General features: G+C 41.4%; 1 protein-coding gene across 1 annotated transcript in view; it reads right to left on the bottom strand.

Moving 5' to 3' along the window:
• bbs9 (Bardet-Biedl syndrome 9) overlaps positions 1–15,974 on the bottom strand; it is a 186,087-nt gene that overhangs the window by 58,317 nt on the left and 111,796 nt on the right. Inside the window, 1 exon segment of the mRNA XM_032517504.1 lies at positions 7,594–7,704. Within this exon segment, the coding sequence (XP_032373395.1) occupies positions 7,594–7,704 (111 nt within the window).

Here is a 15,974-nt window from a genome sequence, read left to right as displayed (position 1 = left end):
TGCTTTAGCCCTCTGGTTAGCTTCTCCCTTCACTGTGGTATTTTAAATAGAAGAACCAGAGTGGATACCCAGATAAAGGCATGTTCAGATCATATTCGGGTTTTATGTTGTTGTTTTTAACAAAAAAATAACTGTCTATTGTTGTAGGCACTTGAAGCCTACAACAATATTTGATTTGAAAAGTAACACGGTCCCTTGCCGTGATTGTAAATGCTCTATCTGCAGAATTGTTTCGTACTCGAGGAGAGGCTGTTTTGAGCGAGCAGAGACCGTTTTGTACTCAGGGACAATTTAAAAATGATATTTTGAGTGCAACGTTTGGGGACAGTTTGTAAAACAAGTTTTATGTGTGTGTAACGTTTGAAGACAGTTTGCAAAACAACATTTATTTGTGTGCAACACATTTTTTATGTACAAACAACTTTTATTTGTGTGCAACACATTTTTTTGTGTACAACCTTTTGGCAGGAATCTAACTCCATAACATGTTCTGCTCATTATATCTGTAACCTGTGTCACCCATTGTCGGGTGGAATTAGCAAGCTAACCTCGTTAGTTAACTAGCGTCACTGTGTCCACGTTTGGACACCACGCGCTGCTATTGGCCATATTCAAACACTTCTGACCTGACGCAGTCTTTTTACAGGACTTTACATGTCCGATCATCACCAAAAACTTTAGCAGAATTCATCTATCCCCATCTAACAATCTACATATGAATTTTCATATATGTACTTGGACATTTACGTGTGTCTAAATAGTGAAAGTGACTTTAAGGAGACTTTGAAGTGGTGACAGACCCGAAGTTGGACAATCTATTTATCCATCTCCCGGTGTCTGCTGCTGCCTCGGCAGGGAGTAAAACAGATGCACAGCAGGCTATTTGCTGCCGATGGCCCACTGATTTGGGCGACGCCGTTTTGATCAGCCTGGTCTCACAGAATTCCATAAAATTATCATAGACTTTTAACAAGAAAAGCGTGTGTGGCCACCACGAAAAACAATGCCAGTGTAAGGTCAATGAGAAGATGACATAGCAATATGAGCAGCTACGGTAGTGAGTAGTATGAAAGCCCAAAAGTCCACGTAGGGAGGTTGGTTGGGGTGGTGGATGGATTTTCCTAAACCCAACCGTTTATTGTTTTCCTAAACTCAACCGTCCCGTTCTTCTTTTTCTAAACCCAACCGTCCCCTTGTTGTCCCGTGTGTCATGGAAATGTAAGCCTACCCATGACCTTTTCCTTAACTTAAGGGGCCGTATTAATTTTATGGCATTCTTCTGGGCCCATCACGGAATTTTTTGCGTGAAACTGCCACAGATTTTGGGGTTGTGTTTATTTCATGTAATTCTGTGAGATCAGGTTGTGTTGACATGTGGTATCATAGCAACGACTATGATCCACAGTAATGACGGACTATTTCCGGTTCAAAACCACTCCTCACTCAAACCGATCATACATCGCAGGACTACCTCTGTTACTGAAGGAGTTCTCTAACCGGGTTATGAGAACTCCAATTTTAACCGGGGTAAGGTGTATACATGGCGTTCAGAAATCTCTGTATTGCCTTAAACAAATTAAATTGTTTTTGAAACTGTATGTAAATGCACTGACTGACTCTCACTGAGTTACTGCCTGTGCACCCTCACTCTGCTGCTGACAACACAACTCACACGAGAGGAAGGGAAGGATGGAGTGGATAGGTGTGTTTCTGCAGCTTTATCTACCTATTTATCCATGTAAAAAAGTAGGATGTGACTGGACATGTTAGAGAAATAAGAGTGTAGGTGTTAAACTTGAAACTGACATGAGCCTAATTAAAATTAACTTCCTGAAGTTTGACACCACATGTGGGAGGAATGAACTGTAGCTGATTTATTGCCTTGTATAATTGGATTTTTTTTGTTTGCCAAAATATAACAATAACCAATATGGGGTTTCCTTTAAAAGTTGATTCGTGTTTGGTAGAAGAAGCTTCTAAAACCGTCAGACAAACACGAATAACCCTTTTCAATTACATATATTTTACATACAAGTGAGGAAGGCCCCTATAAATTTCCTTCTTGGGGAAACATACTTTTTAATGGGGCAGATTTTGCAGTTTCTAATGAGTCAAGCACAAACCTAAAGGCAGTTGCAACATGTGTACATCACCTAATGGATGAAGCTAAAGCTCATGCTACAAAAGACATTTCTACTGGGTGAAGGCTTATGGTAAATGGTATATTATAATATGTGCAAGGTGCAATACTGACTCATGACACAATGCTTAGGACTGATACAAATATGCATGAGATGCAGCTGGATAACAGAGGACCTAGGTTAATCCTGGTGGATAATTGCTGTTAGCATAAAGCTTTAGTGGCTGAGTCAGTACATAGCATGGCTCAATAAGACCAGTGACCACAGACTGACCCTGGATCTGATGATTTCTCTACTCTGACTCAAACGTTGATTCGAGGACTCAAGGCTCAGTTAGAGCTCAAATTTAGTCCTCGCTATCTTTGTTTGTGTGTGTGTGTGTGTGCTTGTGTGGGCGCAATCTAGATGTTGTCTGTGATCCCAGGTGGGCTGCAGGGGAGGAGTAGAGCAACAAAAAGGGATGCAGCGCCAGGAAAGATGAGAAGGAAGACACTCATCCTTTCATCTCTCTTTCATCCCTCCTTTTCAAGCCAAAAGGGAGAGAGAGAAAGACAGAGACTGCGCTCGACTCATCCCTCTCTCTTTCTCTCTCTGTGTCCCACTCTCCTTTTGATGCCTTTCAAGTCGACCAAATGTGCTTTCCGGCTGCCATGCACTCTAACAGAAAGGTCTGTCTGTGTGTGTGTGTGTGTGTGTGTGTGTGTGTGTGTGTGTGTGTGTGTGAGGGGTCTGGTATGCTGCCTATTACTTTTGAATCCCAGACAGGTAGGCGGAAGGTGTATGCGTCTTTATCTGAAAATAGACGTTGAACTGATTTGTTCCCTACCACTTGTTGCCGTGTTTTATGGGAGCACACCCAAAGGCTTTTTTGGCTTTTTGCCACCATTAGACAGAAACAGTCCTGTATGTCTCAGGCCAAATTCAAACGGAGCCCCACCAACGCATCGACATGACCGGGCTGCACAGCATTGATAAAATACTCCCACCCTAAAAGGTATGTTATTTAACTTTTCCGCAGTAACATATCTAAAAAACGACTTTGAACTATCTCATATAATTTTGTTCAGTTGTGAACTTATATTTTCCGAAATGTTCCAAGCAGGTAACGTTCTGTTACATTCAGGTACCAACGCCTGTCGATGGTCAAATCCATGTCATATTTGTTTATGCATCAAGGTTGTGGTTGTCTGCCAGAAGCTGTCATAAAATGACATTTTATCCAGTTTTCAAGCTGCCAACCGGCTGATTGGAAGAAGTTGGGGTTCAGTGTCTTGCTCAAAAACACTTGACATGTTGGTTGGAGGAGGCAGGAGTGCAGAATATAATGATTTATGTGACATGACGTTTTGCTGAGTCATGCCATTAATCTGGAAGCATCTTCCCAACTGAAGCATCCTTGAGCAATACGGACAAGCTCCAGGGTGAAAGAGAAAGGTTGCTTGTTTTGTCTCTTTCTGTCTGGAGGAGAAGTGGTGGATATAGGACAAGTCTGGACATGAAGAAACCTCCCGCACCCTCCCCTCATCACCAAATCACTCCCCCCCCCTTCCCTTCAGCCCTCCTTCCCCCCCATCCCCCTCTTGTTTTAAATGCAAACCACAGACTTGCTCTGAAGGTGAAACAAGACTAATTAGGGATCATTTTCCTTTCACTTTTTTCAATAATGTCTGTGGGGGCAGAACTGATAGGTAAGGGTGACGTGTGTGGGTGTGTGGGTGTGCGTGTGTGTGTGTGTGTGTGTGTGTGTGTGTGTGTGTGTGTGTGTGTGTGTGTGTGTTTAAGAGAGAGACACACAAAAGTAAAACACCATTAAATCTCAATTTTGATATTAAGCCTGGGATTAATGTACATAAAATGAAGTATTATAAAACACATTAAATGACAGCTATGTTGGATTTGTATGTAAAGAAAAGTAAAACAACTGATGCATATTTCTTATATAGAATTAACAGTGTAGTGGTATTGATCTTAATGCTGCTACAACTTCAGCATGGTTAAAACCCTTCCGAGATATAACGTTTTTTCTGCAGCTTGGTGTAGCATTATGATTACATGCGTTCTGCATGTCTGCCATCAGTTAATATCAGTTTACATAGAGTTATGCAGATTTGTAAAAAAGGTTGCACTTGTATTGGGAAAGAAAAAAAGTTGGATGAGTGCATCCCTAGTTTGATCACATTTATTTCAGTTCACTGCCAAAATGTTTTTATTGGAAACACTTTAAGCAGAACAATAGCTGCTTTAGTTTATGCATGAATGATTAACACGTGTGATCAATAAAACAGGCATATCCCAGGGTAGCACTTGACAATACACTGGCATTCATCAAATTGATATTTATATAGATATATCACTCAGACTGTGGATTTGGAGGAACATCTGCTGGGTTTCTCTCTGTGGCATTCTTCTAAGAAAGAAGGTGATTTTTCTGCCACAGAAAATGGAACTAAAGATTTTAGAGATTTTAGCGACAGCAGCGGGTGGAAGGAGGGAAACACCCTAAACAGGAAACAACAGTTTTTACAGGGACTAATTATTTGCTTAAATCACTTATCAAAGATAAATTGTAAACGTTTCCTGGTTACAGCTTCCCAAACGTGAGGATTTGATTGCGCCCTTCTGTTTCCTATTGTTGTACACGGAATACCTCAATGTTTTTTATTGCACACTAAAATAAAAAAATAAAAAAAACTTTTGTAAGACATAACCAAGATCCGTGATCTGTAAACGTGCAATGGTTGTTAACGAATCATTAATTTTGACCATTTACAGCACAATGTATAATGATCAATTGATTAAAACTAATAAAATGATAAATCAAAGACTAAGTAGTATTTTTTTTATTTTTTTTTCTCAGATTTGTCATGATGTGATCAAGACTAAAAAAGACTGTCTCCTGTTACAAAAGCTTATTATAAGCTTGATATTTATGTGTGTATGAGTGTGTACTGTATGTGTGTGGAATTCTCAGAAAATACACACTGGTATATCTGACACACTTACAGGCAGTATGTGTGTGTGTGAAAGTATATGTGTGTATTGATTTAATGATCTGGGGATGCCCTCTCTTTGTGTCCCACACCTCCCCTTCTCATTGGTGGCAATGCCTGAGTGGATTAACCATTCAGTCAGTCAGTCAGTCAGTCAGTCAGTCAGTCACTCACTCACTCACTCACTCACTCACACTCACACACACACACACACACAGTCATAAAACACAGATTTTCCCTCAATGCAAGCCAGAAGCGCATTGCGTGTGTGTGTGTGTATGTATGTATGTATGTGTATGTATGTGAGTGTGTGTGTATGTGTGTGTGTGTGTGTGTGTGTGTGTGTGTGTGTAAGCCATTGAGCTCTTGTTGTAAGAAGTGTGTGTGTTTGACGTGATCTGCTGATCATTTTTCAATTCAAAATAATCACGTTAGAAACTAAATGGGAGAACAAAAACAAAACATGTCAGGCTGGACGATGGGAGGGAAGAACAAGAAAAAGAAATTGAATCAGCCTACTTGATTTGGTTGAGGGAAATAAATAGAATCTAAAGGTTCTGCTAAATGACCAGATACCTCCTCTTGTTATCTGCTACGTCTCTAATGGACAGAAGGAGGGACTGACAGCAGAACCAGAGAAGTCAGAGTAGAGGATAAGAGCGTGGTCCAACTCTCCAAACAAAAAAACAGTGAGTGTAGACCTGGCAACAGTAGGCCGGCAACGCCGGACACACTCGCAGCTCTCCCCTAATGACGGCGGAAGAAGTTGTCTATAGAAATAACACTGCGATAATGATGTCCTTCACTGTGATCATGGATACAAAAGCAGTCAAATACAAAGCTCAGTAGTGAAGAATGTCTTAAAGGGCATTACAGATTATGTTTTTTACAATATTAATGCATCCTAAAAGACTTATCCAAACTACTTTATGTTGGAATAAAAAAGTGAAACTTCCATTTGTAGTTATTACATGTTTGCTGTGCGTCTTGTGTAAGATAGTCCCACTGTGCCAGACTTTCCTCCACAGCGCTGCGGAGGAGGGTCTGGCTAGTCCACACAGCATTCTGGGATGGGAGAAAAATGTGCTCTTGTTTATTGGAATTTCTTTAAACCAATCACAATCGTCTTGGGCCGGACAGAGACACGGTGCCTCTGCAAATTAGCCTCAAGTTGGAACTTGTTTTTGTGGAACATGTTCACGTTCAAAGGTTGTTTCAGTTGTGCAACAGAAAACTCAGATTGGACAGATAGTGTAGCTAGCTGTCTGGATTTACCCTGCAGAGATAACCATAGTCCTCTGAGGAACTGAGAGGAGTTTAGAACGCCAACACAGAGAAAGAGGAAGGTAACGGACATCCGGCCGAAAAGAGTGACATCGGGCATAATTTTCGGCGACACCGGAGCAATCCCGGAAATGGAACGCCACATATAGACTATGTGTAAGATAACGGAAGAAAATACTAATACAAGTAATCCTTCAGTATACCAATCTTAGCACAGTGTCATCAGGTTTAACAAAATAGCGCAGATATCCTTTACTCTAGCCACGTCCCTCAGCTTCTGCTGGGGTTAATCTCTGTAATCATTCCAGGGTTTTCTGGGTATCCTCCCAGTTGGGCACACCCTGCATACCTCAACAGGAAAGGGCCCAGAAGGCACCACATCAGCTTTCAGTGCAAACGCGTAGTTGATATACTATATCGGACCAGATGTCTGAGCATCTCACTCTGTCTCTGTGGGTGAGTTCACAGTTATGAGAGAGTTGTCCTTGGCAACAAAAACACATGTAGACTGGATGGGCGATCTCTCATGATGCATCCAGTATTTCAGGGTAAAGAGCAGATCTACTTTTGACTAGGAAGCTGCCGTACTTGGTAAGGATAGGTGCTAGGAAAAACGTTTCTAGAAAGTGCATTATGGCATGTTTCCTGGGAATGTTAAGGACTTTGACAAAAAATCTGGGGTCTAAGACTCACAACCCAACCTGAAAGACAAAAGCTATATTTTGAGATTGTACCACGGACATAAAATCATTTCAGCCCTTATTTTAGCAGTTCAGCAATGCTACATCTGCAGAACCAAACGGACTGTTTGATTTCACCTTTTGGCACCAAGTAGAATCCAAACCATGCTGATTCTGCAGACCATGAGCCAACAGCAGTCAAAGTGGTATGTGCAAATAACAGATGAGACAGAGCGTTACGCCGTCAGGGAAAATAGAAGTGGATTAGAAATAGTGTGACAGACAGTGAACAGATATCAGTGTCAGGGCTCTGGTCAGGATTTGGTGACAAGCTGGGAGCAATGCTGCGGATGTACTGCTGTAGTGATGTATTTCGACATAGGTCGGTTGGAAATGTGAGGCAGAGTCACTGATGAGTTAGAGCTGGAGAATATTCAGCTTCAAAAAAAGAGTAGAGTAGAGAAAGGAATCACACAAAATTGAAGGGTATTATCCTACCTTTCTTGACTTTCTTAGATGCTTGTTTCTTCTTGATGAACTTGGTTACTTCCTGTGGAAGTTCCAGCTCCTCCCCGTCACCAGCCACCTCTGCAATGGGCTCAACGCCTCCTAAGACACAGGTGGGGCAACATATTAATTACTAATTCCACCTTCAACAGCAGGCCAGTAAGCAGCTTCACTAAAGAGGAAGAGTTTGAGACTGACAAAGGGCCATCTTGACAGAGGCCAACGTTTTTGCATTCTTCACCCCCCCCCCAAGTTTTGCAAAGAGTTGTGAAATTTAAACTAAAAAGCTTGTAGTGCTTGCTAAGTTGTTTAAGTGGTGTGTACTGTGAAGCTGAAATTATACTTTCTGAATCTGCATAGATTTTGCATGATGTAGATCCTTTTATGATGAGTGATATGATGAGTCATTTTATGGTTGCAACACAAAACGAAAAAGAAAAGGTTTTAGTTCATTTACACCCAGTATTTCCTCTCTGTTTGCACACATGGCGGGTGTCAACAAAGACAGATGGAAGTGGACAAACAAGGAGACGAGAGACTTTTTGAATTTCATTTACCAGCAAAATATAACAGCTATTTTAGATAGCAAAAACCTAAGAAATGCCGTAATTTAATAGGACTTTTCAAAGGAAATGGCCAACAAAGGTTATGACAAGCCATGGGACGTCCTCTGGAGTAAATGGAAGGCGCTCAAACAGCGATATTTGTGTCTCAAAAAAGCGAGTTGTCTCGCAGAAGCACATAAGCACTATTACAACTTGTGAAAAATTGATCATGAGGCGTGATCCATTTTGTTTGCAAAGGTTTGCTTGAATGTTGTGCGATTCAGTGCAAAAATGAATGGAAACACATTAAAATGTGTCAAATCAATTTTATATGCCAATTTGATCGCAAAACAGCATGTGATGTCATTGCGCACAGGTTTTAATTCGCTTTAAAGCCGTTGAATGGAAACACACTTTCACCTGCTTTATTCGCATGAGTTTTTTTACCGAACTTAAGATAATTCGATTGTGTGGATGGAAACTTAGTGTCTTATTTCAGAGCCGTAACACATGTCAACTACTTTAGTTAAGCTGACTACTTCCCCTGTTTGTATAAGTCACGTCTCATCAAATGTCAAATAAACAGAGATTATATGTTATGACCACCAAGTTCTTGATCTGAAGCTGGTATGACAACATGCAAGCAGATTTGGATGCGACACAAAGCGGCACAGAGACAGTTCCTTTGATAAATAGGTACATGGTAAAATTAAAAATATAATGATATTTTCTGTCATGCAGAATTCTTTAGAGAATAGTGAGTAGTAGTCTTTACTCTTTGCTTCGTCACATGGTTCTATCTGAAAGATCACACCGTGAGTTACACATCAGTAACATGTGTATGTTGTTTTTAGGGGTCTATGTCCTAATGTTGTAATCTGCAAGACTGTAATCAAAGACAAATGTCCACACTGATGGACAACAAAGTTGTTTTGTATTGTACGTAGTCACTAATTCCTAATATTTTCCTTCTGCAGATAAGTGGCAAAGAGTTCTGCTCCAAGATAAAACTGGTTTCCCAATATTTCGGCATCAGGCCAATTTCATCCTCATAATGCAACCATTCATGCACATACATAAATATCTTCTCACTCCGTTAGTAAGTTTGCAACTCTCTCATGTACAGATTTAATAGGCGCATCATTCAAATTTAAATTAATCACATCTTTGAAAGATATGTAAAAGATATGTAAAAGTAGGCCTACATCTATGGGTAGTTTAATAAATGTTTTAGAAGAAGAAATGCAGCATGAAATAATAGTGTTATACATGTAGTTTGCAAGTGCTTGTGTGTGTGTTAACTTGCATGTGAGAGTGTGTGTGTGTGTGTGTGTGTGTGTCAAAATCCCTGCTAGAATCCCCTGGATCAGTCTGGATTTAGGGAGCTCCTGAGGCAGATGAATTGGACGCCTTGTCTCTCCTCCGTCACACCTCTATGTCTCCTCCTCCTCCCTCTTTCCTCATTCCTTTCCTCCCTTCTCCATCTCCTCTTCATCTCACTTTCTCATTCCTTTCCTCCCCTCTCACTCCTCTTCCTCTTCTCCTCCCTGTCTGCGTCTGCTTCTCGTACATGTCTCCTCCCTCTCCATTCTTTCCCTCGTCCCCTTTTCCCTCTGTGTCCTCTTCTTCCTCCTTCCCTTTTCCTGTCCTCTCAATTTCCCTGTCTGCTTCTCATCCAACTCACCTCCTTTTTCCCACAGTTCTACTTCTATCCTTCTTTCCTACCTTCCCTCCTCCCTTTCTTCTAATTCCCTCTCCTCCCTGAGGATTGTGTCCAGTTTCACGGTACTTTCATTTAACATGCATTACACAAATCATGCTTTTATGTTGTGTGTTTGTGCGTGCATGAGACACAGTGCGTGTGTGTGTGTCTGCCATCAAGTCTAACTTAAGGTGTCTGAGAATGTGTGTGTGTCTCCATCTCCCCCACTGTGACTACTTCTGTTTGAGTGAGTGTGTGTGTGAGTGTACAGATTACCCTAAGCCCTCTCTAATATTTATCCTGGCCTTTTCTAAAGCCAATCTTGTTCTCTTTGGTGAGAGCACAGCCTGTGGCTTCTCTCTCTCTCACTCACACACACAAAACACAAAAACACACAACCACACACACACACACACACACACACACACACACACACACACACACCACACACCAACACACACACACACACACACACACACACACACACACACACACACACACACACACACACACACACACAGTTGTTGAAATGGGATATGCCTGCTCTTAATTGGGCAGGTGTTTTTCTAAGGCGAGTAGGGTTTTTTTTTACACTGTCTCACAATTTCAAGGGGAGTTTGTGTGGGTGTGTGTGTGTGTGGTGGTGGTGTGTGTGGTGTGTGTGTGTGTGTGCGTGTGTGTGTGTGCGTGCGTGCGTGCACGCTTTAACCTCAGTCTTAAATCAACATCAGGTAAGGAAAAGCCCACCTCTGGAGTAACTTACCCTGAAACAAAATCACATCACATCCACACATTCACCACACACACACGCATTTAGAGAGAGAGGAGAGATGAGGGGGAGAGAGAGGAGAGGAGGAGAGAGAGAGAGAAGAGGAGAGAGAGAGAGAGAGAGGGAGATGAGAGAGAGAGAGGAATGAGAGAGAGAGAGACACAAACACACACACACACACACACACACACACACACACACACACACACACACACAGACCGTCTCTTACTTCTGACCTCTCACACATTCCTCCCTCTTCGTCTCTCTCCTTCTCTCTTTCTGTAAATAGTAGGTGTAGCGCCGCCTGTTCATCGAGTCGTGGTGTGTATCTGTGTTTCTCTCGGTTGCGGTCAGGTCTATATCTGTCGCCCTGGTCGGTGTTATCAGTTTTAGACAACGCTGAGGTTTGGGCTCAATACTCTGCTCCACATCACACTGAAATAAACACTTCAACACCCAAGACATGCAGAATGGAAGATGACAGTGTGATTATACTGTACGTAGTGCTTGTAACAGCAATGGTAGTTACGGTTCATTTAAAGTTGAACTAGAAGCAGTTGTGCAATGATATTGTGAAAGAGTAAAATATTTGTTGTAGTGTTGTTAATCATAAGAGTAGAACTTATAAGAGAAGAACTTGTAGAAGCATTCAGTTGTACTTTTAGTAGTAGTAGTAATACAAAGAAAAAGCAGGTATGATATTCTGTTATAATTAGGGCGCCGACAGCGGCGAAGGCCCTATAGAAACTGAAGGAATTCTTCCTTTCCTCTGGAAAATTAATTGCCTTTTAACATACTCAAAAACTTGCCAAAAATGGCAGTTGCATCAATTCTGGTGAACATTTACGTATTTTAAGGTTTTCATGAATAGGCGCACAAATAGGCTCGCTAGTGCCCCCTTCAAAAATAAAAAAATGGAACCCTTGCAGTACATTTAACGTAGACTGACGGAACTTGGTACACATATGAAGCATGTCAGGACGTACGGAAAACGTCATCAAAGCCATATCCTAAACCCAACAGGAAGTCTGACATTTTGAATTGAAAGTTCAAAATTTGTGCAATTTTGGACATTTCCACATGTCGTACTTTAACAAACTCCTCCTAAAGAATGGCAGGGCGGCCATATTGTGCAAGTGGCAACAGGAAGTAGGCCTAAAAGTCAAGGTGCTATACTTTAATGCCTCCAAGTAATTTGATCCAATTGACTTCAAATTTGGTCTGTCCCATCTCAACACCTTAAAGATTAAAAGTAATTAAAAGAAAAACCTTTCGTCAAACTGTGTGGGTGTGCCAGCCATTTTGAGCATTTATCGATGAACAAAGAAGTTGCTGGGAGTCAGTTGATTGAAATCCACCTTATATGAACATCTAATTTACATAAAACTTATAATGTGTGCTCTACATGTGATACTGAGCCGCCCCCTATACTTTAACCACGCCCATGTACTTAGGCCACGCTTTTGGACCTAAAGTCTAGAGTTATAAACCTAGAGTCTTAAAGTCTCGTGTGAGGTATCATTGAACTCAGCAGAGAGTTCCTTCTTTATTGGTGATGGTTTGGCCCGCCCTCTATGCTTAAGCCATGCCCCTTTCATAACTGGTGACCCATTAAAGTAGAGTCTTGTGTGAGGTATCAATGAACTCAGCAGTTTCTTTTTGATTGGTTAGGGTTTGACCCACCCCCTATGCTGCAGGCAGAGAGTTCCTTATTCATTGGAGATGGTTTGGCCCGCTCCCCTAAGTCCTAACTGGTGACCTGTTTAAGGTATAGTCTTATGTGTGGTATCAATGAACTCAGCAAGGAGTTCCCTTTTCATTGGTGACTATTTGTTGTGTCTGAGTGCCGCGCTAATGTACGGTTACAAGGAGTGGCATCCGGCAGTAACCCCGACGCACAAAGAGGATCGAAGGCCTGTCCAACCCTGCGTGCAGCTTTAATTTTGATTAGATTTCAAAGAGTGCACAGTTATAATAGCTTTTTAGTTCAGTGATGTACAGTCTGCTCTCTCTCTTTGTCTCTCGTTTTGTCTCTCGGTCTCTCGCTCTCTCATAATATCGCAGCATATTCGGCTCCTCAGCTTGTTAAAGTCACCAGGAAGTCTCTTGCTTCTATCATTACAGAACGGATGCCTGTACTATCTCCAGGCAAGAAAAAAAAAGAAATCCGGCAGGAACAGTTTAGGTCAGTATGGATACCACAAGGATTATTACTACTTTTACAACAACTAGTACTAGATTGTTGTTACTACAACTACTACCGGTACAATAACTACCACCGACAGTGTTGCTACGATGGTAAAGAATTGGGCTGGGTACAGAATTCAATACTTTTTAGGCACCATCCGAAATACCTACTTAGTATCAAGTATTGAAAAATACCTTGTCATTCAATACAACACTGTTAGGGAGCTTTGGGAAGTTTAAAGTTGAAGAAAAAAAACATATCTGAGGACACATGCAGTTCTAGAAATGTCTGCTTTGAGTGAGTATTAGTTAGGTGTTGGTGCAGTTTGGGGCATTTGAAGAGATATATGGGGCAGTTTGGGAGTGTTAGATGAGACAGAGTTTATTTCAGATTACAATAGTGACAGTTTGTGGTATTTTTGAGATTGTAGTTTAGATAAAGCTGGGGACAGCGGCAAACTGGCAGTACCAGTTTGAGACATTTTGAACATTTGTGGGCCAATTTGTTTACAGATGTGGATGGTTTGGATGAGGCCACACCAATTCGAGGACAGCTTGAATAAAGCGCCAGCCATTTTGACATTTTGGGACATTGTTTCGGGCCAGTTTTGGAACAGTGCTGAACAGCTTGGTTGAGTGGTGAAGCTGCTTCCAATAGACAGTCCTGTCTTGGTCTGCAGTGTGGCGGCACCAACGCATTCCTGCTTTATTCTGGGCTGCGATTTGAAGATGGGGGTGACACCGTGCTGCTGTGGTTACCAGCAATTTGGCTGTGGGCTTTATGTTATTTTAATCCCCCTCAACATACACATCTTTGTAAGTTAGAACCACACATTTGCACACATACGTGCCTTTGAAAACAAATAAAAAAACAGAAGTGTGATTCCCTTAAACGTGTGAGTGTGTGTGTGTAAATTAGACACCTGGTCTCCTCTGTCTAGCTTAAAACTACAGACCACTTTATAGTACTACAAAGTCATACACACATGTTATATAAGTTGTGTAAATGTCGAAAGAGACTTTTGACTTTTTAGTTAAGTGACTACAGTTACTTCTTTGAGTTTGTACAGAACAGCAAGAAACCATCCTGGGCTGAAAATACAACAACCCTCAAACATTTAAGATTTATTGAACAATGAACTTCAGGTAGTGATTGATTCTTTCTAAAATAGAGTTCAGCTGTTATATATATAGCATTCTGGAGAAGAACTCTTCAATTTGGAAACACCACAGAGACAGAACAAAGACAGCTGGTCAGGATTGCTCACAAGACATGACCCACACTTACACATACTACATGTATTTTCCTTTGCTCTGTGTCCTCTGAACTTACACATGCACACACATAAATACATGTGTGCACAGCCCATCTTCTCCCCTCTCTTTAGGTTCTAAAATAGATGCAGGCCCCAAACCACGGCTACCAGTGGAACACTGTAAAAATAACTGCAGGCGCGCACACACACACCACCACACACCAAACACACACACACCACACACCACCACACACACACACACACACACACACACACACCACACAACACACACCACACACACACACCACACACACCACACAAACACACACACACAGTCTCTACAGGGGTGTGTGGATAGAAGGATGTGCGTTTAGTCTGTCTGCTTGCTTTTAATCAAACTGTGAACATTACGAGAATAGAAGAGAAAGAACTGAGATATGAGTATAGATTACACCCAGAACACAGAAAGCCTATGAAACAACATAGGAAAGGGAAGATGAAAACAACAGAAAAAGAGAAACAACACACCAGAAACTGATCAAAGGCAAAACACACTATGACACAAGATTAATTGCAGTTTAAAACAGAGGAGGAAGCAGCAGAAACAGGAAAGAGTAGAGCACAGACAGGAACAACACGAGAGAAGGCGAAACGTGCAGCTCACTGCAGCAAAGTAACAAGATAAAAAGAGAGAGAGAGAGAGAAAGAGAGTGGTGTGTGTGTGTGTGTGTGTGTGTGTGTGCGTGTGTATAGTATGCAGCTGTTAAAGCCAAATGGTCTGAATGATGTCATCAGGGTGAGACAGAGGGTTAAGTGATGGAGAGAGAGAAAGAGAAAGAACGAGTGAGAGAGGGAGAGAGAGGGGGGAGAGAAAACTGTACATATAACCGGGATTATACTAGTACCTATTACCAACAACACCAATAAAAACAGCTTTAATGTGCTCCTATTCATCTACTGTCTAAATTCATTGAAATATAGTAATAAAAGTGACAAAGCTGGGTAGTATACTGCTAAAAAAGCAACTGGTGATACAATATAATGATATAATATGTCTTGCATTTCAGGCTCCATCTGCTGTTTTAGTTTTTATTTCCAGCTCAGTGCACAGTTTGTCAACTTAAGAAGTAGAAAAAGATTTTGCTAACCTAGTAGACTCTTTATCGCCGACTCATACACTGAAGGCTTGCTGTAATATCTCATGTAACAGGTGATCGTGTATTTAGTAAAGCCAAATGGAATTTATTTTTGTGTAGTGAGCTACATGTATTTAACACTTTGCAGCCTTTTATTCACACAATTCTAATTCATGTAAGTAATTTTCAAACGGCTGTGTTAATGAATGAATGAATTATTATCATTATTATTTAGTTGTTTTCATAAATGGAGAAAAAAGAAAGAACACCCATCTGTCCCTGCATGAAGAACATGGTCCTGATGCCATCCTCCAACAAAGGAAGTGATAATGTCAGTCTCAGTGTGGTTGTGTCCTAACTAAGGTTTTTATATCCAGAAAACTCTCACACAAACACATTAACACTCACACACTCTGTACCAATGAAGCGGGGCTTGTTGTGTGGTATCCCAGAGAATGTGTGTGTGCGTGTGTTTGTGGTCTTGGAGGGAAATGGTTGCCGCCGGTGTTGTTGGAAATGTAAACAAGTATGTATGTTTACGGGTGGGTGAAAAAGCAACATCTGAGACAGCTAACAAACGACTGTTTACTGCAGCGCTGTTTGTGGGGTGTGTGTACTGTATGTGGTGTGTAAGAGTGTGTGTGAATTTTGGCAGCAGACCAAAGGAGAGGGGAGACCGCATGACAAGGAAACATAAACACACTCACACTCTTTCCTCTCACACTCTCACTCACTCACACACACACACACACACACACACACACACACACACACACA

Source organism: Etheostoma spectabile, chromosome 6 (assembly GCF_008692095.1).
Source record: "Etheostoma spectabile isolate EspeVRDwgs_2016 chromosome 6, UIUC_Espe_1.0, whole genome shotgun sequence".
NCBI classification, from domain to species: Eukaryota; Metazoa; Chordata; class Actinopteri; order Perciformes; family Percidae; genus Etheostoma; species Etheostoma spectabile.
This window is presented reverse-complemented; position numbering and strand designations above follow the sequence as displayed.